Source organism: Vespula pensylvanica, chromosome 5, assembly GCF_014466175.1.
Source record: "Vespula pensylvanica isolate Volc-1 chromosome 5, ASM1446617v1, whole genome shotgun sequence".
NCBI lineage: Eukaryota > Metazoa > Arthropoda > Insecta > Hymenoptera > Vespidae > Vespula > Vespula pensylvanica.
This window is the reverse complement of record NC_057689.1, coordinates 3,949,031-3,973,280: the sequence shown is the minus strand read 5'-3', so window position 1 is coordinate 3,973,280 and position 24,250 is coordinate 3,949,031. Positions and strand designations below refer to the sequence as shown.

Sequence of the window (24,250 nt, the reverse complement as noted above, 5' to 3'; positions counted from 1 at the left end):
CTTATTAAAATTGCTTTATAAATTATAACTCTGAACATCCAGAAAATAATTCCATTTACAAATTCATACGTTAAATAAAAATCTAACTATTATTATTTCTGTATTGATATCGGTATATACAATTCATGAATTTTTTAAGTATAAGAATAAAACTGTTACACTGAATAAACAATATACATTCGAATTAAATGAGGTAGTTAAATAAAGTCTGCATCACGCCGTAAGTTTTGCCGTATTTAATTGCCTCAAACGCGAGGCATATTTCTAGATCAAGAAATCATAGAGTCCTGCTGGTTATTCTGCTGTAAAACTTGCTCGAAGGGATGTAATCCTAACAAATGCGCCTTCTGAACATTAGGATCACCATTATAAAACTTGACATTTTACCAAATGGAATATGGTGTTCAAGTAATTAGGAAAACATCAAAACGAAGAATATCTTTACACGGATAATACTCGTTCTAACGAAAATTCGATCTATCCGAACATACCTTGAAAGCAACAACATATGGTGTACATAGGTGATGTGAATCAAACTCGAAACTAACACGTAGAGAATCTTTCCAAGATGTCAGGATACTAGCACTATTCAGAAGGCTACTGTTCCTCTACCATCTTACTGTAGTACTATCACTTCTAATACATATCACTATAAATTAGATTTAGAGTTTACTGATACTTAAAAATAACGTTCGATATAAACCTAGAAATATCTTAATGATACAAGAGGCTAATGAGAGCGAGCTCAATAAATTGGATTATAAGATTTACAAGTATCGAATAAAACGTATTAATTAAAAGACTCGTTATAAGCTTTTTGATAGTATACTATATTAAAATATACAGGATTTCTAAATTATCAAAGGACTTCAAAAGCTATAGCAAACATAGATATCAGGATACGATAAGGCGAACGGATCGATGGTGAAAATGTATCCTTGATCTTTAATATGTATCCTGCTAACGCTGCGCGCCTATCCCCAACAAATGTCACGACTATGCGTTTGCAGAGAAGAAACATCTTTTTAATTATCATATAAATAGGAAAAAAATATTATTTAACGTATATTCCGGAGCCATTAAGTTTGTATGAATTAGAGACAGATCTTTCGTATAGATAATCAGGACGAATAGATCACCGATTCCGTTTATTGTATATCCATATAATAAAAAAAAAAAAAAAAAAAAAGAAAAGAAAAGAAAAGAAAAAACCGTGGACGTGTTGCTAAACATTCAATTTCTTATAATCTTACATTTTATTGACGTTCTAGAACAAATTTATATCCAAGAAATATTCGGTGTATCAGGATACCATAAAGAAGAATATTTTTTAACGTGGTAGAGAACTAAAAACACTCTCGTCGTATGGAAAATATTCTATAGATCAGGACCTCATGTAGGGAAAAACTTGCTCTCGTGACGTATAACATCTTTCCACGCGATTATCTCGATTTCCTTCGTATCCTTCCCTTCGTGCTCGTCAATGTCCTGTCATTCGTCAAGAGAGTGGCGCCAGAAGCATTTGTAACACCAGGGAGCTATAACTCAGAAACGTAAACTGGAGAAACTCTCCTCGGTTTTGTATCCTTTGTACTCTGAAAACACCCCTGGCGTTTTCGCGACGACAGGGTAACAGGATTTCCAGATGATTTATGGTTACTGCTGGCCACACCTGAAATGTATTCAATCCTGTCACTCTTAGAACGACCAAGGTATTTCCTGAATTTCTCCTTAAAATAAAGATTAAGATATTCTACTTGGAAGATTGACGTTAAAAATAAAGAATTGTTAACAAGTTTTATAGAAAGATATAAGAAAAGAGATAAATCGAGTATAATCAATCCTCTGCTACATAGATTTTTAGACTTTTATCGCATATATCTGAAAATATTCTAAGTTATTTAAAATGCTGATTACTTAAAGAAACCATCGAATGATTTGATTTTATTGTATTGGATACTATCGATATGATTGCGTCTTCCGTACGTCTTAATTCTAGTCGCGAATCACAGGCGATCATAAAGTAGAGCATATATTCTACCGAAAAAAATTCCCGATATTCGTTTGGCTAACGGAAGGTTCGATTGGTGGTCGTGCGTATACTGCAACAAACATATATACAAGACCAGTTATTTTTTTTCCTTGTCGTTCAATACTCCATTTCATTTTCCTATACAACCAAGCTTCCAAGTATATATCAAAGTATTTTATACAACAAATAAAGATTTGGTTTCTATGTACTGTATATATAATATATATATATATATATATATGTTTAAAATATTTAATTACAAATACATACTTATAATTTAAGGATGCTAACTATTTAATATTTTTTGTTTCCGATTATGTATCCTTCTTTATAATAACAATAAAAGTAATATTTTTATTTCTCAACTTCATAAATTGTGTTTACCGTTTGGTAAAGGATATAAATTTGAGATAACTTAATTAACGACTAAGCGATAACATGATTTACCATATCGAGCTTCAAAATACAGACTTTCTTTTCAATCAGGGCACCAAGCATGAGATGGATGAGATCCTGTTTTCGTTATTTATCGAGCTTGTAAATGAATACAGTAAGAATTGATGTATCCAGGCATAAAGTTCGTACGTCTTGGATTCTGGAATCTGAAGTGAAAAGATTTTTCAATACTTTTTCTTCAATATTTTTTTCAATAATTAATCTATTACTTCAAATACGTTAGAACAATGCAAAAGATTCGAATATATATACATACGTATTTCATGATACGTCATAGTTTGCAACAGCGAGTGTTAAGAGAGAATCACAACATCTTTCACGCGCTTAGGGTATCGTTTGCATTATTGCTCGGAGAAACAATGCTTCCATGTCGACGTTACTGCATCCTTGCCTCTTAAAACCCGGCAGCCTCTGGGCGTTTAAGTCCTCAAACCGTTCTAATTGAGGTTCCTCCTCGTTACCGCGAAAGAGTTACCGGAAACAATGGCTGAAACAATGAGAAGACAATTGCACGTAGCATACAACTTCGCTAACAAAAGGGCGACTCGTCTTTCCCTTCCCTTCCTCTTACCTATCTCTTTCTTTCCCTTCCACCTCGTTTCTCTCACTTTATTTCCGATTTTTTTCGCTTTCATTGTTATGCCGACACTGCAGAGTAAACTAGGGGTCGCGAAAATGAAACAACAAGCAAACCGGATGCAAAAGAATAGTGCTCGTGAATAGAGAAGTGTAGTAGCGATAGTAGTATTAGTAATAGAGTAACTCGCAGTAGTCAATATCAGCGCACGATTCGACGATATCCAGCATTCACTGTACATATGTGTGTGCGTTACACAACATTGGATAACCGTAAAACCAATCATATTTATTCATTTCAATGGACGGTTTGTGTTTCACGAAACACGAAGGAATAATTAATACGACGCAGAAAGATTCCAAATCTTGAAACTGATGTTGGTAGGTAGATGGATAGGTTCGCGTTAAAATCGATGCCAAGTAGAGAATCGGGCGCGATAGAATTGCTTAAAAGGAAAAACGTCAAAGAAGCTGGTACTTAATTCTGCGAAAAGGGCCGAAAGAATGGAGAAATCGCGGCCGTCTATTGCTGAGGTCGAATGCTTCGTCGGTGAAGGAAAAAAATAGAGAGAAAGAGAGAGTAGAAAAGAATAATAAAAAGAAGAGAGAGAGAGAGAGAGAGAGAGAGAGAGAGAGAGAGAGAGAGAGAGAAAATATAGCCGAAGCTGTCTCAGCCGAGGCAGCACCCGCGTCTCATTTTGCTCGAGTGCCCTCGCGAACAGGGAAACATTTCAATTAATTACTGCGTAATTAAAATATGAAAAAGTAGTCATTATCCCGCGTTTCCACGTCGGTTATCCAACAACTTTGGCTTTCAACTCTCTCCACTCATATCGTCCATTCGAAAGAATCGTTCCTCCTTCCTCTCCTTCGTCGTAGTTTTCCGTATCCTCGCAACAGTCCGTCTCCGTCCCTCCTCACTCTCTTTCTCTTCTCTCTCTCTCTTTCTTTCTCGATTTCCTCCTCCTCTCTCTGTAGTCGCGATTTCTACCTTTCACCGTCTTTCCCCCCGTCCTCCATATCAACCCTCGTTTTTCATTTCTCTCTGACACAGATAATACGAATAGGATGCGCGCGTGTCTGTGCAACGCAAGAGTCGCACCCTCGTCAGAGGCATTAATTATGCACGTGTCAGGTAATTCCGGAGTACCTACCAGTCGGTAAGCAGCGTAGACGGGCGTCATGTGTACGCGGATGCAGAAATAAACATTTTCAGTTGCGTCCTCTCTCACACGCTTGACCCGTCACCGACATCGCGTCAATTTTTTCAGACTACTGTAAAAACGAACGACTATATCTTCTCTACGGATATTATTCATTTATGCTCACGTTGATTCTATGTTCTTAAAAGATAGGTAGAAATAATATAATTTTACATTACGAACATAAATATTTTTTAACGAAGTAAATTCATTAATTTTTCGCTATGTAAAGAATATCATTCAATGTTTGTAATGATACCGAAGATATCATCGACTAGAAAGCAATCTCGATTATGATACCCTATCAACGTATCTATTCGAGTGTCTATCGACAAGAAGGTGAATCTTAATTCATCGTGTTTAGTTGATTCGGGGGAAAACGACGCTCGAGGTGATCATTCCTTCCTGCTTCCATCTACCAACGGCATATAGACCGGATGGAGGCATGAAATTCTCCTCGCCCCTCTTCTCCTTCAAACCGCACGTCGCTAACTTTTCAATCTCGGTCGAATAATTCGTCGGAAAGCCCCGCGGTTACCTCGGCAACGATCTGGCCTCTCATTGGCCGTTTCACTTCTCCGTTTCCCTCCCTCTTTCTCCGCTCACTATCTCTCTGTCACTCTCTCTGTCAGTCTCTCTCTCTCTCTCTCCCTCTCTCTCTCTCTCTCTCTCTCCGTTACTCTAACCTCCCTCCAACTTTTCATCCCTCCAACAGGAGCGGCAGCAGCAGGGTTCCCCTTTCAGCTTACCTAGCCTTTACTCTTCGTATTCTCCTTACCACGAGCATCACCCCTCCCTCCTCCGCGCACTTAGCCCCGTGGTTAACTTCAATGAGCGGATAACAAGCCACCCCTCAACTACGCCTTGTAATATTCACTCGTATAAATGGACTCGCGGCTTTGTCAAATCAACTGTCGTTTGTAAACAAGTAATCCTCTCGACTTTGGCGACACTGCGCTACGACACATCCCTCGTCTTTGCTTTCCTGCGACGATTATCCTCCTGAACTGGGATCTTTGATCAACCTTGAAACCGAAAGAGGAACTTTGATGTATTCGTCATCAGTGAAAAAGTTTTTGGGTCGTGTGAAAGATTGAAATCGGTTATAGCTATAAAATAATCCAATAATTATTCGTTTACATAAATAAAACTAGATAATTAGACGATTGATGTCTATTAATGTATCTCTATGGTGATTAATTTCATCAAAATGCTTCTTCGTTCAATTCACTGCGGAACGAGAAATTCTCATTTAATTTTGTAACAAGAATGCGACCATTCTCGTGGAATCTCGTTAACGAGAATACAAGAGCCCTTCTCTTATCGAGGGACTCTACACCATCTCATAGTGTCCCGAGCATTACCGTAACATAAACGAGCCAATCAAGCAGCTTTGTGATAGCAATCGTCCCTTGATTACCCAACTCTTAGATCCAAAGCAGGGATATGATTACATCAGATAATCGTTTCCCTCGTAGAGATTCCGGTGATAACACGTACATTTTATCTGTTATATTTATTCTGCAAAATAATATGAATCATTGGTTAACTGATCGAGGTAATTATAATTATATTGAAATTGTTAGTTCATCGTGAATATAATTACATATCCCATTATAACCTACATATCCCAATGAAATATTTTCTTTGGGTAAGATAAACTTTGAAAAAGCCACGAAAATATTTGACTACCATCAAGTCGCAACAGTTTCGTAGAGCGATAAGCGAGCAAGTGCGATGATCAAATCCAACGAAATGGTAGCATTTGCCATGGAAACACGCGTGTCGAAACTCGAAAGTGGTCATGGGGGTAAGAGGGCCTCGTACGAAGTCCTGAAGAGTCCGCAGTTATAGGAGACGAACGAACAGGGCCGCCTTTCACTCGTAATTGGAACCGCGGGAGTCTGACCAACGTCCGTGTTCAAGCACTCTTTTTCCCATAACCACCATCCTTCGAGAGTGTCTCCGCTTCCCTGTAAAGAAAGAAGCACAATAGGCAACATACTTAGACGATTCGTTTGAAGCATCTCAGATATTTTTTTATTTAGTTTCCTATATATAAAAAATACAGTTCAGGAAAGCATAACATTTTCGATAACAAGTCGATGACTCTTTCACGATGTTAAAAATCTTTGTTATTTATGTTTTTTCTTTATTTATAAATCCCTCGTAGCAGTGATATTAAAACAAGTTGTCAACGCACGTATTATAAGAAAAGAACACTGTGTGAATCGTGACTCGCTAGACTGCATTCATCAAGTAGATTTGTACTCTTAGCAATAAATTGACGGGATCGCAATTATTTTCTTTTTCAAAACTCGCGAATAATAATAATAATAGTAAAAAGAAAAAGCTCTACCCTTTGACATCTTAAGGACGTTACATCGCGTTGTTAACCGAAGACATTGGATAAGCAAAGGATAAAAGAGAGCCGTTCATAAACGTGATAAGACAGTGAAAAGAAAAAAATTCAAATGAATACCGGTATATAGGAGAAAAGGTAAGGGTGCATATATGCGCCTTTTTTCCTCGCTTAATTCGTGGATTTGTAGAAATGGATTGAACAGACACCCTGTCAACTTTTCTTACTCACTCGTCATTTTTCAAGAAACATCGTATGGCTCGAATAATATCACGTGGGTTTGTTAAAATAAAAACTGTATTAAAATGATGTCTTCTGCAATGGTCATAGTGCAGAATAATATCGCATCAATGAAATTATCTGTAAAAAAGAAAATTGTTTTTGCGTAATATAAAATCCAAATAATGGATGAATTGTTAAGTTTAATTAAATCAACTTAAAGAAACTCTTAAAAAACGTTGTAACTTTTCCATTATCCTATATTTTTTATAAAATGCAAAGCAATATTGTAGCATAGAGAAATTAGAGACAATGTTTAAGAGCAAAAACTTTACGAACCTCTTGAATCACGAAGGAAAAAACAAGTTGAAGAACGTGCACATGCATATTTAGAGCTCGGAGGGTCCTGTTCATTACTACTACACAACATTCTACATTACAACCATCCACAAAATATTCGTATTCGCAGTTATATTCATACGCACGGTCGAACGTCAATGGATTTCATATTTGCCGTGATTGTTAACGGCTTCGAAGTTCTTTGCCTCGCGATTTGATCCCTGCTCTCTGCCCATCACTGTTCTAAATCATTCCACCGTGATCCTCTTCACTGTTTTTTATCTGTATTTACCAATTCGTAGCAACGATCGCCACAACCGGCGCTGTTATTATCGAGTCATCGATTTTTACGAATGTTTCCATTTGAGTGTTATCATCTTTTATGACATAAAAAAGATTTTCATTTTACAACTAAAATATTACAATATTATACAAAATTAATATAGAAAAATATCTATAAAATAAATTATTATATAATATCTGCTATAACTGATCTAACGAAATGATAAAACAAATAGAATGTCTTTCATTAATTCGAAAATGATAAAGTTTAATACTATTTATGTATTTACTATCTTAAGTGTATTATTTCTTATCAAAGATTATTAATAAAAATGTATCTGCAATCTATACTTACAAGAATTTTCTAGCTAAACTTGCAAGTATTACGCAAATCTTTCACTAGATGGCGCTTAAGAATACTATACATTACAAGTATATAAGTTTTCTCGCAAACACTATATATGGAGTAGATTTCTATATATTACTCTTCCTGATCTATCCTGTTGTACTTGCTTCGGCAGTACATATACTAAAATTGGAACGATACAGAGAAGATTAGCATGGCCCCTGCGCAAGGATGACACGCAAAATCGTGAAGCGTTCCACATTTTTTGCCAAGATAAATTAAAAATTCTGCATCGTTTCTTTTTTGCACGATGGTGATTCTCTGGAAAACAATATTTTTAATTTTATTCAATGTACAATATTAATATCAATTTATTCATTTGGAAAAAGAATACCGCAAATTGTATTAGAATAAAGATGAAGAAAATTGTCACGATAACGATCATCCGACAAAGGGAACATGATTCGAAGCCAATTCTAACATAACGTACCCTCTTTTCTTACTTCCATCAATTTAGCTTCGTTCGGATCACGACAGATGCGATAATAAAACGAGTTTCACATACACGAATCTTCCCCTCGCAAAATATCCAATTTAAGGGTGCGATACTGTATTAGGTGCCATTAGATGACCTGATTCAACCGAGATATACATTGATTCTGTAAATTGAAAATTTACAAAAAATTAGATATCTTTATTCCTTTGAAAAATACTATCATTGATTATTTATTTCAATGAAAATAATATCGCGGACTAGCTCAATGATTAATCTATAAATTATTCTAAACAACGCATCGACGATAAACGATACGGCTTCTCAACGATGAGAGAGATGCCCTTTGTTTTTCATCTTCGACGTTACTCAACTCTTGTTCCGTCTTCTATCACTCATTTATTCCCCTCTTTTCAGTGTTCTCGGCGCCCTTTTCTGCGCCCGGTAAGAAGACGCCTAGCCGCTTTGCCGCCCCTTGAATTAATCTCCTGCATACGTTAATCCTAATGAATTCAGAAAGGCGTTCCGATCCATCGCGTTCACTGCTCGACATCATAAGGAGGACTTTACAGGTGTCGATATGGTATAATAATGTCATATAAAGAATAATTAAAACAAATACTTTTGAGGAAGATTTGACTTTAGAAAGAAAGATCTTTTTTACGCGCGAAGAGATAAAAATTCTAATAAAAACGTATATATGTGATACAGTAACAAGCAAGTAGAGTACGTCAATACGGTTAAATAATCGATAAGTTCGAGATATATATGTGTATATACGCATCGTTGATTTTATCGTCATATTTTCGTATTTTATCGTTTCTACTGAATGCGATTTCGTAAAATATAAAATACATATACGAAAACAAATCTATGTAGATATATCCTATGTGTAGGTGCTTACAAAAGCTAAGTAGTGTAGTGCAGTGAATAGACTAACAGGGTGCTGTTGAGCCCAGGGCCGCGAGAGAAATAGTGGAAGCATGGAGGCGGCTGAGAAAGTAGGCGGTTTGAGGATTTGTGAGTGCATGCATCATGCATATTTACGCTCACAAACTACCCCTCCAAAGGGCAAGGGGAGGTACGGTAGGAAACTCCAAACAGCGAGGGATGTATTTATGTAAATATGATGCATATCTATCTCTCCTACATTTGGTACTGCTAACGTTATCCTTTCTCGAGGTCGATGTAAATAAATCAACTTCGTTACGATATCATCGCAATTTGAGTTACTCTAAAACAGAAAACGTTAAATATTACTCGAGTAATCGATACGGTTATAATAAACGTATATAATAAGAAAAATTAAAAATGATATGATTTTATATCATTTTTATGATTGGTGATAATCTTTTCTTGTTGGATTATGAATCGACAGAGACGAAATATAACGAAGTTAAAGACTATTAATCCAATTAAATTCAATTACGAAGAACAATTTTTTTCAATCTTACTCAGCCTTGTTTGCAGAAAAAAAAAAATCATTGAGATTGAAGTACGTTTTATAATAGGTGCTAATGGATCGAAGCTTGCCCGTCGATCGTACCAATTTTTTCCTCGCGTAGTGACTATCTCTTTAAATTTGAAAGAATTGCGCGACGGTAAAAAGAGAGAAAGTCACGAGATAAGTTTAAAATTCAGATAGAACAAGACTGCATCATAATAAAGCTACAGAAACGTTTCACATCCAATTTGCTCCTCTCCTTCTACGGTAATCGCTTGCCAATTACTTCCTCCCCTATCAGCCCACCTCCGTTAGTCGACGCGGCTCTACGTTTGGTAGTCCTTACCTTACCAACTCGTGCGAGCCCTATTATATACCTTGTGTTCTCGTCTGAATGCATACAAAAGGAAAACGAAGCAATAGGTATAGAAGGGATGAAAGACGATGGAGGGAGAGAACCAACCTTCTCTCGCGCAGGGTGCGTTTATCCGCCCAATAGCATCTCTCGGAAGACACTTTTCGTCCCTCACTCGTCCGTACCACCGACCAATGGCAAGAGCCGTGCGAACTGTTTTTAAGGGAATGCGCGGGGCTCGCGGATAGCGCCTCCACCCCCAAAATGGCTGCGAAATCGCGCGGGCATTAGGCTGCCCGTTCAAAATAAACGGGCGGATTAATTCGAAGGGGTGGCAGGGGCTTGGGAAAGATATAGTCGGAGAGACGATGAATGCTGTAGTACCCCTCACCCCCGTATCCAAACTTTATCGAGTAAGCCTCCGCCTCCTACAACGACTCGCCTTCACCCGCAACGTGGCTACGACGACGAAGACGACAAGAATGTCTAGGACGATGACGACAGTGGAACGTCGGCCAGATACATCCGGTCATCCCCGTGCTCGCGGTCGACGCAGAACGATGCCGAGCGTCCGTACGATAGCATGAAAGTCGGCTCCTTAGACTGATCGGTGATAACGCGGATACGGAAAGTAAATAATTCTTACGCTCGAGTGATCTTGTTTAGTTTTCAAAACTGGTTTGCGTCGATTCTTCAGTGACGATGATGCAAGAACACAAGTCCTTTTTGATAAGAGATCTTTTGGGCGACGTTCTGGCAGACAGAGTTCAAGGTAGGTGATCTAAAAAAATATAAAAATATGACTTGTTAATCAAGATGATATAGATAAAAGTATTAGTTCGATAGGAAATTTTGTTCAACTTACATCGACTTCTCGAACGATCGAAGACTTTTTAAAGATTTCACAATCAATAAAAAAATGAATTTTGATAGATTATTAGTGTTTTATATGCGAAACACGAGTCGGTCGCGTGCACTACCGTCGGGATTCTCGTTAAAAGATACCCCCTAAGGACTCTTCTATTATTTTTATCCACTATTCGGGGTCCGAGGAACGACGATCCACCCTACAGGGTGTCGCCCTGTTAGGGGTGATCCTACAGATGGTTTTAGGTGCGAAGTGACTCGTTAGGATTCGTTAGTCCACAAATTTTTGCCGTCGCTTACTCTGTCCCGCAGCGCTTCCCAGTTTTATTGGTCAATCGTTGCACGACACCACAGGATCTTGATTGAGATCGTTTACCATGAACTAGGGACGATAGTAAATCGATTTCCGTTCGTTTGGCATTGTGTCGATAATAGGCTTTCACCGTTGAGTCAAATCTGTCAAATTAACAAGACAACTGTTCGTACAAATTGTACTTTTACTTTGTCTATCGGTTAAATTGACGAGGCAATATTTCTTCACATTGATATTTACAGAAGATTCCGAAGATGATTCGGCCGTTCATTCGGATTCCGAAGATACAATCGACCCTGGCAGTAGTCCTTGTACTCGACTAGGAAGTCCACCACCTGTTCTCTCGCCTCCACCAGGTCCGGCAACGTCCGGTAAATCTTGTGGAACTCCTAGTGGTCCACCTAGTGGAAGAAAGCCACGAAGAAGACGAACGGCTTTCACACATGCTCAACTTGCTTATCTAGAAAGAAAATTCCGTTGTCAAAAATATCTAAGCGTAGCGGATCGTAGCGACGTAGCAGATGCATTGTCTCTCTCAGAAACTCAAGTGAAGACTTGGTATCAAAATAGAAGGTCAGCGACATGTTCTATCTCTATGAATATATTTTATATTCGGAAGAGTGTACGTTTATACTCGAACCTTTACTACTTACTTGTTCCAGAACGAAGTGGAAGAGACAGAATCAGTTACGACTCGAACAACTTCGTCATCAAGCCACGGTAGAAAAAGAGCTCCTTGTGAGAGGCGTCGGTCTTCATCATGGTAGCATAGACGCCTATTGCCCGTCTTACAATACACAAACACAAGTGACAAATCATGCACCTCCACCACCACCACCACCAGCTCCATCCACGGCGTCCACGGCAGCGTTCCTTTCGACGGCGGCTGCACTTTTTCGAAACGTTACATATGTACACGGCTGTCCACTCTAACGCGTGCGATATCATAATTTAAATATCGAATCATCAAATAGCTCCTGCCTAACTCGAACACTCCTACGAGCAACAGAAAAGATTCGTGTGGAAGCAAAGACGAAGTAAAAGGTTCCACTCGATGTATTTTATTATCTTCATCGCTGCAACTGACAAATGGTATGGTTTTCATTATTACTTTTTAAATCATTATACATACTTTTACTTACGCGATTAAGAAAACTCTCTTCTTTTTTTTCAACGTGAAATTTTATTTTATACGCACGCGTGCAATATTTCAATATTTTTGTATGTTATCAGCAACATGCGATCAAGAACGATAAACGTTCTTGAATTTCTAGTCGATAAAGTTTTGGTTTTAAAGCCTTTTCTCGTGTTTGCTTTCGTTGCAAACGGGACAGTTGATCGACAATGTAAATATGTAATTATTAAATAGATCGGTGATCGTATATTCGGTTGTTTCTTGCAAATGGTCCTTATCTTGATAGGTAAACGAATGTTTTTGCCGATAACGGGTTTCATATTTAACGATGAAAACCTTTCTGCAATAGCACAGTAATTTGTAGCTACTGTGGAAATTATGATAAATTATCACTCAACGATGGGGATCCAATAATTCTCTGAAACGAACGTCCGATCGATGAATAACAATTAGAGAATATAGTGATATTAATACGTAGCTATTTCATTGTATTACTTGAAATGATCACTTTGAAAGATGAAAATTGATATTTATTACCGAATGTGCAATGTTCAACTATGTGCGTATTTTTCGTGTTTTAACGTCAACTTTAATTTAGTGATTTAATCGACGTTCACTATCGATATGTAACTTAACATCTTTCACTAGTTGACAATTTTGTGTAAAATGAGAAGTTCTTGTAGATAAATAAATTATTATGAAATAATATATAAACAATGCTTGTATATTATTATTATATATTATATATAACCCCACGATATTAATCTATCCAATTATTAATCCCTTAATGCATATACCTTCGTTTCATGTAATTACAATTTATTTAAAAGTTGAAATATATTCTTAAGAGAGTATCATTAGAATGTATTTATTCTATCTTTATTCTATCTTCGTTCTATCTTTGTTCTATCTTCTCGAGTACTTTCTTTCACTCGAAAATGAGCTACTATAGTAACCTAATTCGTAGACAACAATGGGCACGTGTCCAAAACGCACGACTCCTGCCCCTTTCGAAGTAATTGGTTGAAACCGATACAAGTTAAGAACTGAGGCCACTTAGAACACGAATTGGCTTACGAATTTAATTGAATGGAATCGACAAGAGAATATACAATCGAACGACTGTCTTTCGTCGATATTTCGCGTTGGGTCGATAACGTTAATTAGGGCGAGAAAGAAGAGAGAAAACGATATCTTCATACGAATGATTACTTTATGAGGCAACACGCATAGCTGCTGGATAACGATATCGTTAATGATCTCTTTCTTACTGAAATATAAAAAGAAAAAAGAAACAAAAAAAGATACATGTCAATTCCATTACGCGAAGTTTCGTATATCCAACGTAAGATAAGCGAAGAGCGATCTTAGAAAGGAAGATACTCTTTTCGGGTTTATTCAGAATGGAATAAACCGTGGTACTCATTCTTTCTCTTTCTCTTTCTTTTTCTTTTCTTACATCGCAAGTCCTCGAATTATAGGAAAAGCAGATTCGTCTCACCGAGCGTGAAATCGCTCGAACGAAGGAAAAATTCTTGTGTCCTTCTTCAACTTGAATCCTCTTTTTCTTTCTCTTTCTCTTTTTCTCTTTCGTTTTGTTAGGACTCACCGCAGCATAGTTGAAACGAAATCTCAATGATATTCCTACGTAATCTCTTACGCGTAATTACTTTCACATAATCATTCGTACAGTATTCACGATGATATCCAACGGCATTCGCTATTCAGTCGGTTCAGGCGGTTACTGTTCTTCGACCTACCGTACTACATTCGTTTCTTCGTTCTCTCCAATGTTAACCATTAACCAGCGAAATAATTAAAACGTGCCAGTGATATAAGTAATTAGAACGTTTTATCTCTGCGAACAATTTTATATTCGTTAGACCGTTTCTAAATATAATCGCGTTAATTTAGATTTCTGAGTTATTTCTCGCTCGCTTCACATATTCGTGTTACGTACCTATAGATATATACACACTATATGTATATATATATATATACTTCCTTGTAAAATATATAATTAAATATCATTTGATACAAAAATGAATCCTATTTGTATCTTAGTGATAAATCCGATTAAGTGCGATTAATGAATTCAACCAAAATTCTTGCATTAGTTTCGTTAACGAGCTCGTGATATTTATAGCGAAGTCGTATGTGTTACAGGGTGATTCTCTCTCTTAGTTTTGTTTAGTGATGCAGTCTCGAGATCAAGGACGAAAAGTTGACCCGAGGATCATCCACGAAGGGATAGGAATCGAAGTTGAGAGAGACAAGTGGTGTTGCGTGTGCCTGGCCACGTGCGCATTGTACTCGAGCGAATATCCGTATCTATACACGCGCGTGCATACACGCTTGCACACGCGCGTGCATACGTGCGTAAATCCTGTTGGCACTTGGGCACGCGCTTCGTATTCCTCTTCGTCTTCTCCTCTCCTTGGCCTTACGATGTACCTTCGTTCTGTGGCATCGTTAAATACTTCATGGGGGTTCCGAAGCGTACGTGCGCGAACATACGCGTCGAATTTACATTTGTTTTTCACGGAGGATGAAACAAGCTTGATTCGCCGTTTCCCATGCTAGGAACAATTGCGTAGAGTGTAGTCCAAAGTTAAAGATAAACTTTGTTAGGTAAAGATATCTTGTCTAACTTGAAAATGTATCATCTGCTTCTTCCTAAATATGAAACAATTGTTGAAAATAATGAAAATTATCTGGAAGAAAATATGGGGATGAAATCGAGTCAGGTATATTAGAAAGGATCGACGAAGAAAAAGGTAGAAAGAGTTTTTTTTTTAGAAGAGAAGAAAGATAGGAAAGCGAAAAAGAAGAAGGAAGAAAAAGCGGAGAAGTAATTGCTGGAGAAACAGCGAGAGGGAGAAAATGTCTGGTTGGTCGAGCGATAGGAAAAAGGGATCGCGTCGTCGGTAGGGGCGGAAGGCAAAAGGCAGAAGTAAAAGGGGGTCGGTGGTACGGGAGAGTGGGGCGTAGAAGAAAAAGAAGAGCGCTCGAGCTGGCGCTTGAGCCGGCGCTTGCTCTCTCTCTCTTCTATCTCTCTCATTCTCTCTCTCCCTCTCTCATTCTCCCTTTTTCTCTCTCTCTATCTCTCCTTCTCTCTCTCTCTCTCTCTCTCCCTCTCTCCCTCTCTCTTTCGGGGGATGAGGTAAAGGCAGGAGGTGAGCGGGCAGAGGTGAGGGCAACGAAGCTCCGACTTTTTAATTGGAATATATTCAGAAAACGGAACGCCTTTTCATCGCGAGCTCGATGCACTGAATACGGTCTGAATCAACGCGGAATCAAGCTCGCTCCCACCAACGATCGCTCAACCTCCGCGAACCGGGCCGCGTTTCTGCATTTATACGTAACAGCTCCGCAGTGAACGGATAAAGCCGCCCTCTCTCCGATGCAGACTTTTTTCCTTGAATCACATACATACCTTTCTCTATTTCCTTCGCAATATCCACTCATATCTACTGTCTCTTTCTCTACGTCTTTCTTGCAGAAGAAACGCTATGTTGATTTTTCTGCCATGACGATGGTATTTTCATCGATTCTCATTTTCTATTAAATTATAGATGACATTGATATAACTTTAAACCATCTTCCTCTGTAAGAATTGAAAACGCTGACGACGATATAGAAAATTTTCTCCTATGAAAACAAAAACAGTCGGTAGTCTTTGCTTAATGGGCTGTTTGTTTGCAAATTGCAGTATCGCTAAAGGGCAGCAAACAATTCACAACTCGTTTTAAATTCCACATTTCAATTTCAAGAGAGAGCGAGCCCTTTGGCATACGTTACATTTACATAATTGTCTTTTATTCTCTTTCCTTTCTCCCTTCTCCGATATCTTCTTTTCTTACTATTATCAATATATTTAAAAATTTTACGATCTGCTTTCTTTGAACGTATCGATATACGATTAATTTTATAATATTATAAATAGAATTCATTTCAATTTTTGATAGTGAGATTAAAATTAAATGAGCTTTAAAAAAAGATGACATATAGAGTGGATTTCTATTATTATACTTATTATTGTGAAAAACAAATTTTATACTTTGAATGTGCAAAAAACTGCCCCGGGTGAGGATCGAACTCACGACCTTAAGATTATGAGACTTACGCGCTGCCTACTGCGCTACCGAGGCGCTGTATTTTCCCTTCTTTTTAAAATATATTTTATTCAAATAAATATACTATATTATAATTAAAAAAAATATACATACATGTATATATCACTTTCCTTAATAATATCTGTAAAAAATATTTATTTTATTTTTCTACATTGATAATATTACTTACTATTTCATTATCATTGGGATTATATTCAATAATGTCGAACTACTTATACAGAGGGCGCAAGTGGATAGAGTTTGCTTTTGTATTCTTTCCGGTTACTGCTGATAGTGAATTGCATTCTTTTGTGATGCGTTTTGCTTGTAATGTTGGAATTGTGTCGAAGAATTATTATACAATAATATTTAATCTTTAGTAAGATAGTTCTATATCAACGATTGTTTTGAATAATTTGCTAACTTTTTCCTATCTACAAATACGTTTTACAATGACGGATGTTAGAACTCTGAAAGAAGCTATAATCCAATATGAATTTCAGGTATAATATTTGAATTAATAATGATAGAAATTGATATATACCTTTATAAAGATATAATTAACAAACGATCTATATAGTTTCCTTACGTATATTGTCCATGTGTTATAGCTATCCCAAATTGTATCTGCGTTATCTATGGAAACGGAGGAAAGTGATAAAAATGATTTGTTAAATTTAAAATCAAATCTTCAAGAATTAATTGATTTGACCAAGGAAAATTTAGAAAAACTCGAAGGAATTGGAAGAGCTGAAAGTCCAGATATAATTGAAATTTCTAACGGCAAAGAAAATGATAAAACTGATCCACTAGCGAATGAATATGCCTTATTTAAGGTAATTAATCTACCTACATTTTCTTTGAAATGAAATAAATAATTTGTTGTTTCTGCAGGCAGAGATAGAAGATTGCTCAAACAATTCAAAGAACATTGAGCAAAGTAGCGATGCTGCAGATGCTTGGAATGATATAGAAGTCAGTACGCAAATATGTGGTATGGCATAGCAATGATACAATTATACGGTGCAAGTTAATCTTCTAGGATGAATTGAAGCAACTTGAGGGAATGAAATGTAGAGCTCGCCTCAATAGCAGTTGGGATAATAGTGGTTACCACAATGCTATGATATGTTCAGTTGATAGAAGTACTAATCCATCGTTGAAATCTATGCATGAAATTAAGGTTAATCAATATTTTGATAATAGCTCATAAATTAGAAAAATAATTTTAAATACCTTTTTCAAATAATCTTCAGAATAATCTACAATAAATATTGAATGGAGAGATATTTCAGGCAGACCAATATTTGGTGCACGTTCGTTTCAGAATTAATTTTTAACCTTCTACTAATAATTCTTATATCATTATTAAATAGGTCAGAGTGCTCTTTATTAATCCAACATATAAAGAAATGCTTCCATGTCCATATTTCTTTGATGGAAATTGTAAGTTCTCTGACGATCAATGTCATTTTTCACATGGAGAAATAGTATCATTTTCCAATCTGCAGGAATATAAGTAAGATATATATATTTTATTATTTAAAATAGATTTTCTTTCTTTCTTAATTTCCTTCGATTATAGAGAACCTAAGTACGAAAATATTAAGACAGGCAATAGAGTACTAGTAAAACAAAACAATAATCTATGGTATAGATCAGTTGTAATAAAATTGCCTGATGAAATTGAAGAAGTTTTTCGTGTAAAACTTGAAGCAAAAGGTGATATTGCAGAAGTAGCTTTACAAGATCTTGTACCTCTTGGTATGTACTATAGACATGCATATTGTATTTACATACATTTATATATATATATATATATATATATATATATATATATATATATTTACTTATTTTATAGACTCTACAGATTCAGAAATATCTGATGCATCTGATGACAGTGAAACTGATAACAATGAGAAAGATTATACTACAGAAAAGTTAATAGACAAATCTCTATTAACATCACCATCTACTCTGGGACATTGGGAAAAACATACACGTGGTATAGGTAGTAAATTAATGGAAAAAATGGGTTATGTAAGAGGTACAGGTTTAGGGAAAAGAGCAGATGGAAGAATAGAACCTATTGAACCTGTAATATTACCAGCTGGTAGATCTTTAGGTAAAAAATCACTTCAACTTTAATGTCTGTTAGTATATTTTTTTGTTAATGATATAATTATTTATTATATGGTTTCCTTATAGATCATTGTATGGAGTTACGTGAAATAGCTGGTAATGACAAAAATCTATTTTCTGCAGAATTTAAAATGCGTAAAAAGCAACAAAAGTTAGAACAACAAAGGCAGAGAGAATATGAAAGAGAAAAGAAAAACGAACGAAATAATATATTCAATTTCTTAAATACGACACTAAATGCAACATTAGTTGAAAGTAAGTGTATATATACACACAAATACCATAATATATACAGTGTTATTATAGAGAAATCACATTAATTACCATTTAAAATGTTACCAGACTTTATGTAAACCTTGTACTTAATCCAAAGGTTAAAAATAAAAACTTTTGTTCCCTTAAATTTTACAGATAAAAATAAAGATGTTGCCAGTACATCAAAGTCTAAATGTAATGTGAAAGCAGAGTCAAACTGGAATTTAAATGTGGCAAACTTTCAAATAGGTGAAGGTATCAGCCGACTAGAAAGAGAATCATTGAAACTTAAAAATTCAATGACAAGACATTCAAAAGATAGCGCGCCTTACAAAAATATTCTAGCACAGTACAATCAGAAACAAAAGGAACTTACTGAGTTACGTACTTGTGAAAAAAATATTATAGCTGAACAAACTCAAAGAAAAAACAAAGCAAAATTGTCTATATTTTAAAGTAGATAATAAAAAAAAAAAAATGCGTATGTTTGATACCAACCCAAACTAAATAGATTAAAAAATCTTGTACAAAATATCTTGGCATATACAAAAAATTTTGTACGATATATATATATATATACACACACACACACACATGTATGCATATATATAATGTATAAGTAATCATTAAAAGAATGTAACTTCTATTAAAATGACTACTATTTCAAATGTTGCTTTATGTATATATTAATCGTAATGAAATACATTTCTCATTTTTCTTTCACATATGTATAATTATAATTTTTATAATAACAACTTTAATTATCCTAATAAAATTAAATTCAAGAGTTTTTCTAATGTAATTTAATAATTACTTACGACGGAATAACAAATGAAGGAAGAGATTCAATTCGAGACATTTCAAATGTAACAGTTGACATTATGTACAGTGTAGTCAAAACAAGTACTAGTAAATACAAAACAACAAAATTATTTACGAATATGTGTAATATTTATATTAGGATAATAAATAGTTTTATTTTAATCTTACATAAAATTCTTAATTATAAGGTAAATTAGATAATAAAAAAATCACGTTGTATTGTTTTTAATGATGTATTAACAAAATGGCGACGTCCAATGTCAAGTAAGTTTGAACTAGTAACGTAATTAAAATATTTATTAATAAGAAAAAGAAAATGATCAGAACAAAAGTTTTGTAGATTCGATTAGAGAAAGAGAAAAATATTTTTTTTTACAGATTGGAAAAATGTGAAGTGTGTAGTGCAAATAAAGCAAAATATACTTGCCCAAAATGTGAGGTTAGAACGTGCTGTCTCATATGTGTAAATATTCATAAAAAAGAACTTGAATGCGATGGAATTCGAGATAGAATGAAGTTTAAACCATTATCTTCGTTTACTGATTTAGATCTCTTAAATGGTAGTTCATTTTAAATAATTAAACTGATTATGTTTTGAGATATACTAAATAATAAAAAAAAATATAATGTAAATTTCAGATTATCGATTGCTTGAAGAAGTTGGTAGATCAGTTGATAAATTTAAAAAGAATCCACTAAAAAAATGTACACGAAACATCGATTTACCTGTGGTATATTATTAATATTTTTTATATATTTTAATAAGTTTTATGTTTTATATATTTTAATAAGTTTATTCCATATATAATACCGTAGCATTTAAACAGACTAAGGATAGGTGTTTACAATAGGAAAGTTAATTTTCATTTCATGCCACAACATTTTACTAAACATAAGAAAAATACAACATTTTTAAAATGGAAAACGAATGAACTATTTTGGAGAATAGAATGGTTATTTCCACAAGCAGACAATATAATACAGGTCACAGAAAGGTATGTATGTATGAGTATATACAGAAATATTTTTTATATAAATAAATATAATTTAAAACTGCTTATATAAAAAAAAAATCTTTATAATCATTAGAGCCTTGGAAACAGTTCGTTTGTCAACTCTCTTAGAGCAAGTTTTATATCCTCTCAATGCAATGGAGGAGAAAAGTGATATTGAAAAACTAAATTTAAAATTAAGTTTAAATGATAAATTACAATTTTATCAAGCTGCTGATCTAAATGGATTAAAAGTTCTTCTGAAAGCTGAGAAGATAACAAAGTCTGATATTAGGTAACTAAACTATATAAATTGTGTATAATTATATATACTATGACTTAAATATTAAAATATTTCAATAAATATATAATTCTTTTCAGGTTTCACGAATTAGATATTACACTTACACTGAAGGAAAATTTAGAAAACAAAACTATAATAGAATTTCCAACATTGTATGTAGTTTTAAAAGATCATGTAGATATGTATGAAATTATAGACACAGGTTAATATTACGAGATATTTTTCAATAATCATCTTTCAATAATAAATAGATTGCAATTCTCACATATTTTTTTTCAGATGATGAAGAAATTTATCCTAAGAAAAACTGTGGACAAAAAAGGAGATGGTCGTATATAGATAAAGATAAAGGAGAATTACAAGACATAAATAAACCTGTGAATTATTTTTTTAATACTACTTCTATAGAATCTGATGATGAAGAGTTAGATATTGCAAATAATATCGAACAAAATACAGAAGATAAAACCAGAAAATGTAGTTTTAATATACCTAATTATGATGAATTGATTAAAACAAACTATAAATAATATGAATTGAATATCTTCTATAATAGAAATAATCCTTATAAAAAAAGAAAAAAAAAACAAAAAGTAATAAAGACCTATTAATTTGAACATTCTAATAATTTATTCGTGCGTGTGCACAGCCAAAATTTAGCTATCAAATTCTGCTATTTGGATTCAAAGTTTTATTATAAATACTATCTCTCAGTAAACTGGCACAATTTGATAGAAACATTACAACATTAATAACACATACAAGCAAATATTCACAAATTTGATTGGTTCCTTTTCCATCACGTATAATATGTATGTAAATATTTATATGTTAGATTCCTTGTACAATACCCCAAAATACTATAGTTGCTAATAAATAAGTTATAAATTGGAATCCAACATTTTTGGAAATGTGATGAAAAAAGATTTTCATAAATTTAAGTTATTATAATGAACTTATAAAATGATAACTTATACCTAATATATATTCTTCTCATTTTTCAAACTTACAATATATCTGTCCTGCAATTTATTTTTATTTATATCAAAAACAAATCATCTGTTGTTTTCTATTAAAATCTCTATAATTTTATTAATAATTGAATAAAAAGTAATGTTTATAGTACACAATATTATGTGATGAATAAAGGCTAACAAATTTGATAATAACAACAGTAGCCTGATTGTGTAATCCCTATATTTGAAAAATAAAATCCAAAGATGATAGTCAAAAACCCATTTTTTTACCCTCATGATAACACAGTGTATTCCTTGCTTTTAGATTTGAACAAACTTTGTTGTGAATAAACTTTGTGAAAAATGTTTGTGATCAACTAAAGGATAAAGAAGTATAACAGAAATACCAAAAATGCAACAAGAATAGCAACTGCTTTGACATACATAGATTTGCTATTTAAATGTGCTGCATCTTTTTTATACTTTTGTGATAACATAGACAAGTTCTGTGTTTTTGTATCCAATTCTGTAAGTGATTTATAATCATATATATAATGATATATAATCATATCTAGTTCTATATATTTTTGTTAAAATATATTGATTTACCTGAAAGTACTGTTCCCCTTTGTAGAACATCATCAATATTTTGAACCATGATCCTTTGAACATCTTGCAATTGACTATTAAGAGCATTCATATTTCTACGTGATCTACCATCTGAGAAAACTTTTTTAGCTTTTTGGATGTAAGTATCTGTAAAAAAAAATTGATGTTACATTACGATAATATAAGATACATGATATATGTACTTTTGAAACTCTTATTACTTACCAAATTCAATAAAAGCATAAGGCCTAGCAACAGTGTTAACACGTTTACCATATTGAGAATGAAATTCTTGTGCTATGTCTTCTAAATAACTATAAGCTATTCGTTTACTATAATTCCTTTCACATAATACCAAATAACATACCTCATTTTCAATTAAATAACTGTTCAATAAAAAGTATTATAATAAAAGTGAATGTATATAAAACTTTGTATTATTTATTTAATATTGAAACTTACTGAAAGAGATATGGTCCAGTTTCTATAGTACATCTTGTAGGTGATTGTAAACCTAATTTTCTAAATAACATCTTTGCTTGATTCTGATATTCCAAAGTACTTCTTTCACTCTACACAAATGTAAATGACAAAAAAAGAAAAGTGAAAATTTTAATTAATTCTTTCAATGTTATGTAAATTCATAATATTTCATGATTATCAAGATCATTTTATAAAAATTTATCTATTATTATAAGATAAACAAAATAAATTCCATATACATATAATACAAGTTTCAGATCATAATTAGAATCAAAAATTTCGTTAAAATATAAAGTGACATTTGATCATAACAGATTTCTAACCTGTTCATCTTCTTGCATAGTAGCTGCCAATGGCAGACCATCTGATATTCTTGCTATCATTGTTAACAATACCATTTTATTATAAATTAATTAACAGCTCAATCTGAAACAATAATAATCACACAATATCCTGTTTCTACGTTCGAAAGTTCAATATTCAACATCTATTTACGCGCAACTAATCGCGGATGTGGCCGATTCGCCAACGTCCACTCATTACCTACCACGTCAGTAATATAACTTTTCATGGACTACGTTGCACATTCTTTAAGTTTCTTAATATTAGACATCTAACTAATCAGTAATGATCATAATATATATGTATATATATATGTATAAATGTTCTGATATAATTTATTGTACGGATTGACATAATAAAATTATTAAGAATCAGTAAAATAAAGTAACGACACAACAATAACAATTTAATAAAAGCTAATATTTTTTCTCCCCTTTGACTTTTAAGAGCGGGAGATTCGTCACGTTATCGAATAAATAAACGAAATACTTAAAATCTATAAAATCCTTGCCTTTTACTTTTTCGTCTAATCACATTTCTCACACAGCAGTATTCTCCAATCATACAACAGCGCAGGTTTCGAATTGCTTTAAAATAAAATGATTATTTTCTTATCGAAAAAAAAAACGCTTTTAATTTTTAAATCTATATATTTTTAAACGACATCTGATTGTATTTAGTTTAAAATAATCTTAACGTTTAGATTATAACGAATGCTATCTAATATGTCGTCCTATGTTACTTGAAAACTCATCGCTATAAGGGTAATAAACGGATTCTATTTAAGATGATTTATCCAAAATGGGACG

At 34.0% G+C, this 24,250-nt stretch overlaps 4 protein-coding genes, 3 long non-coding RNA genes and 2 other non-coding genes across 13 annotated transcripts; 4 read left to right on the top strand and 5 right to left on the bottom strand.

Annotated features, from left to right (window-relative positions):
- Positions 1-1,219: 1,219 nt before the first annotated feature.
- LOC122629438 lies at positions 1,220-3,693 on the bottom strand. Its single transcript, XR_006327262.1, has 4 exons — positions 3,060-3,693; positions 2,745-2,975; positions 2,480-2,634; positions 1,220-1,672 (listed from the first exon to the last, which is right to left on the bottom strand). It is a non-coding gene; the product is annotated as an uncharacterized LOC122629438 (long non-coding RNA).
- A 1,211-nt stretch (positions 3,694-4,904) lies between these two features.
- LOC122629440 lies at positions 4,905-6,235 on the bottom strand. The gene is made up of 3 exons (XR_006327265.1): positions 5,959-6,235; positions 5,631-5,787; positions 4,905-5,291 (listed from the first exon to the last, which is right to left on the bottom strand). It is a non-coding gene; the product is annotated as an uncharacterized LOC122629440 (long non-coding RNA).
- A 1,529-nt stretch (positions 6,236-7,764) lies between these two features.
- On the bottom strand, positions 7,765-12,071 carry LOC122629439. Of its 2 annotated transcripts, XR_006327263.1 has the most exons (6): positions 11,940-12,071; positions 11,527-11,746; positions 10,753-11,429; positions 8,682-9,541; positions 8,305-8,473; positions 7,765-8,135 (listed from the first exon to the last, which is right to left on the bottom strand). It is a non-coding gene; the product is annotated as an uncharacterized LOC122629439 (long non-coding RNA). The 2 variants fall into 2 exon arrangements; XR_006327264.1 differs by lacking the exon at positions 8,682-9,541.
- Positions 7,974-8,080, top strand: LOC122629734. Its single transcript, XR_006327339.1, has one exon. It is a non-coding gene; the product is annotated as a U6 spliceosomal RNA (small nuclear RNA).
- On the top strand, positions 10,740-13,138 carry LOC122629437 (homeobox protein MSX-2). Of its 2 annotated transcripts, none has more exons than XM_043812850.1 (3): positions 10,740-10,878; positions 11,529-11,859; positions 11,949-13,138. In XM_043812850.1, exons 1-3 carry the CDS (start codon positions 10,809-10,811, stop codon positions 12,217-12,219), a joined length of 672 nt encoding a protein of 223 aa, XP_043668785.1. In that variant the 5' UTR covers positions 10,740-10,808; the 3' UTR covers positions 12,220-13,138. The 2 variants fall into 2 exon arrangements, with proteins under 2 accessions (XP_043668785.1, XP_043668786.1); XM_043812851.1 differs by having other exon boundaries at positions 10,744-10,878; positions 11,532-11,859.
- A 3,361-nt stretch (positions 13,139-16,499) lies between these two features.
- On the bottom strand, positions 16,500-16,572 carry Trnam-cau. The gene has a single exon. It is a non-coding gene; the product is annotated as a tRNA-Met (tRNA).
- A 214-nt stretch (positions 16,573-16,786) lies between these two features.
- On the top strand, positions 16,787-19,656 carry LOC122629677 (zinc finger CCCH-type with G patch domain-containing protein). Its single transcript, XM_043813386.1, has 9 exons — positions 16,787-17,039; positions 17,148-17,372; positions 17,431-17,511; positions 17,579-17,719; positions 17,913-18,055; positions 18,122-18,300; positions 18,398-18,661; positions 18,745-18,933; positions 19,090-19,656. Exons 1-9 carry the CDS (start codon positions 16,989-16,991, stop codon positions 19,386-19,388), a joined length of 1,572 nt encoding a protein of 523 aa, XP_043669321.1. The 5' UTR covers positions 16,787-16,988; the 3' UTR covers positions 19,389-19,656.
- A 222-nt stretch (positions 19,657-19,878) lies between these two features.
- LOC122629678 (box C/D snoRNA protein 1) lies at positions 19,879-22,067 on the top strand. The gene is made up of 7 exons (XM_043813387.1): positions 19,879-20,019; positions 20,134-20,315; positions 20,395-20,486; positions 20,572-20,750; positions 20,845-21,042; positions 21,129-21,253; positions 21,331-22,067. The coding sequence occupies exons 1-7, from the start codon at positions 20,000-20,002 to the stop codon at positions 21,579-21,581; spliced, it is 1,047 nt and encodes a 348-aa protein (XP_043669322.1). The 5' UTR covers positions 19,879-19,999; the 3' UTR covers positions 21,582-22,067.
- Positions 22,068-22,231: 164 nt separating this feature from the next.
- LOC122629679 (vesicle-trafficking protein SEC22b) lies at positions 22,232-24,208 on the bottom strand. Of its 3 annotated transcripts, none has more exons than XM_043813391.1 (6): positions 23,953-24,208; positions 23,423-23,525; positions 23,079-23,188; positions 22,842-23,002; positions 22,617-22,763; positions 22,232-22,533 (listed from the first exon to the last, which is right to left on the bottom strand). In XM_043813391.1, the coding sequence occupies exons 2-6, from the start codon at positions 23,495-23,497 to the stop codon at positions 22,385-22,387; spliced, it is 642 nt and encodes a 213-aa protein (XP_043669326.1). In that variant the 5' UTR covers positions 23,498-23,525; positions 23,953-24,208; the 3' UTR covers positions 22,232-22,384. The 3 variants fall into 3 exon arrangements, with proteins under 3 accessions (XP_043669326.1, XP_043669324.1, XP_043669325.1); XM_043813389.1 differs by lacking the exon at positions 23,953-24,208 and adding an exon at positions 23,595-23,850; XM_043813390.1 differs by lacking the exon at positions 23,953-24,208 and adding an exon at positions 23,647-23,850.
- Between the last annotated feature and the right edge of the window lie 42 nt (positions 24,209-24,250).

Excerpts from the sequence above, each read along its gene's own strand:
- LOC122629437 (XM_043812850.1), top strand. The coding sequence starts at position 10,809 with ATGATGCAAGAACACAAGTCCTTTTTGATAAGAGATCTTTTGGGCGAC. Across the intron at positions 10,879-11,528 it reads TCTGGCAGACAGAGTTCAAG|AAGATTCCGAAGATGATTCG; the intron begins GTAGGTGATCTA and ends TGATATTTACAG. Across the intron at positions 11,860-11,948 it reads ACTTGGTATCAAAATAGAAG|AACGAAGTGGAAGAGACAGA; the intron begins GTCAGCGACATG and ends TACTTGTTCCAG.
- LOC122629677 (XM_043813386.1), top strand. The coding sequence starts at position 16,989 with ATGACGGATGTTAGAACTCTGAAAGAAGCTATAATCCAATATGAATTT. Across the intron at positions 18,662-18,744 it reads ACCAGCTGGTAGATCTTTAG|ATCATTGTATGGAGTTACGT; the intron begins GTAAAAAATCAC and ends GTTTCCTTATAG. Across the intron at positions 18,934-19,089 it reads AAATGCAACATTAGTTGAAA|ATAAAAATAAAGATGTTGCC; the intron begins GTAAGTGTATAT and ends TAAATTTTACAG.
- LOC122629678 (XM_043813387.1), top strand. The coding sequence starts at position 20,000 with ATGGCGACGTCCAATGTCAA. Across the intron at positions 20,020-20,133 it reads ATGGCGACGTCCAATGTCAA|ATTGGAAAAATGTGAAGTGT; the intron begins GTAAGTTTGAAC and ends TTTTTTTTACAG. Across the intron at positions 21,043-21,128 it reads ATAACAAAGTCTGATATTAG|GTTTCACGAATTAGATATTA; the intron begins GTAACTAAACTA and ends AATTCTTTTCAG.
- LOC122629679 (XM_043813391.1), bottom strand. The coding sequence starts at position 23,497 with ATGGTATTGTTAACAATGATAGCAAGAATATCAGATGGTCTGCCATTG. Across the intron at positions 23,189-23,422 it reads CTATGCAAGAAGATGAACAG|AGTGAAAGAAGTACTTTGGA; the intron begins GTTAGAAATCTG and ends ACATTTGTGTAG. Across the intron at positions 23,003-23,078 it reads ACTGGACCATATCTCTTTCA|TTATTTAATTGAAAATGAGG; the intron begins GTAAGTTTCAAT and ends TTTATTGAACAG.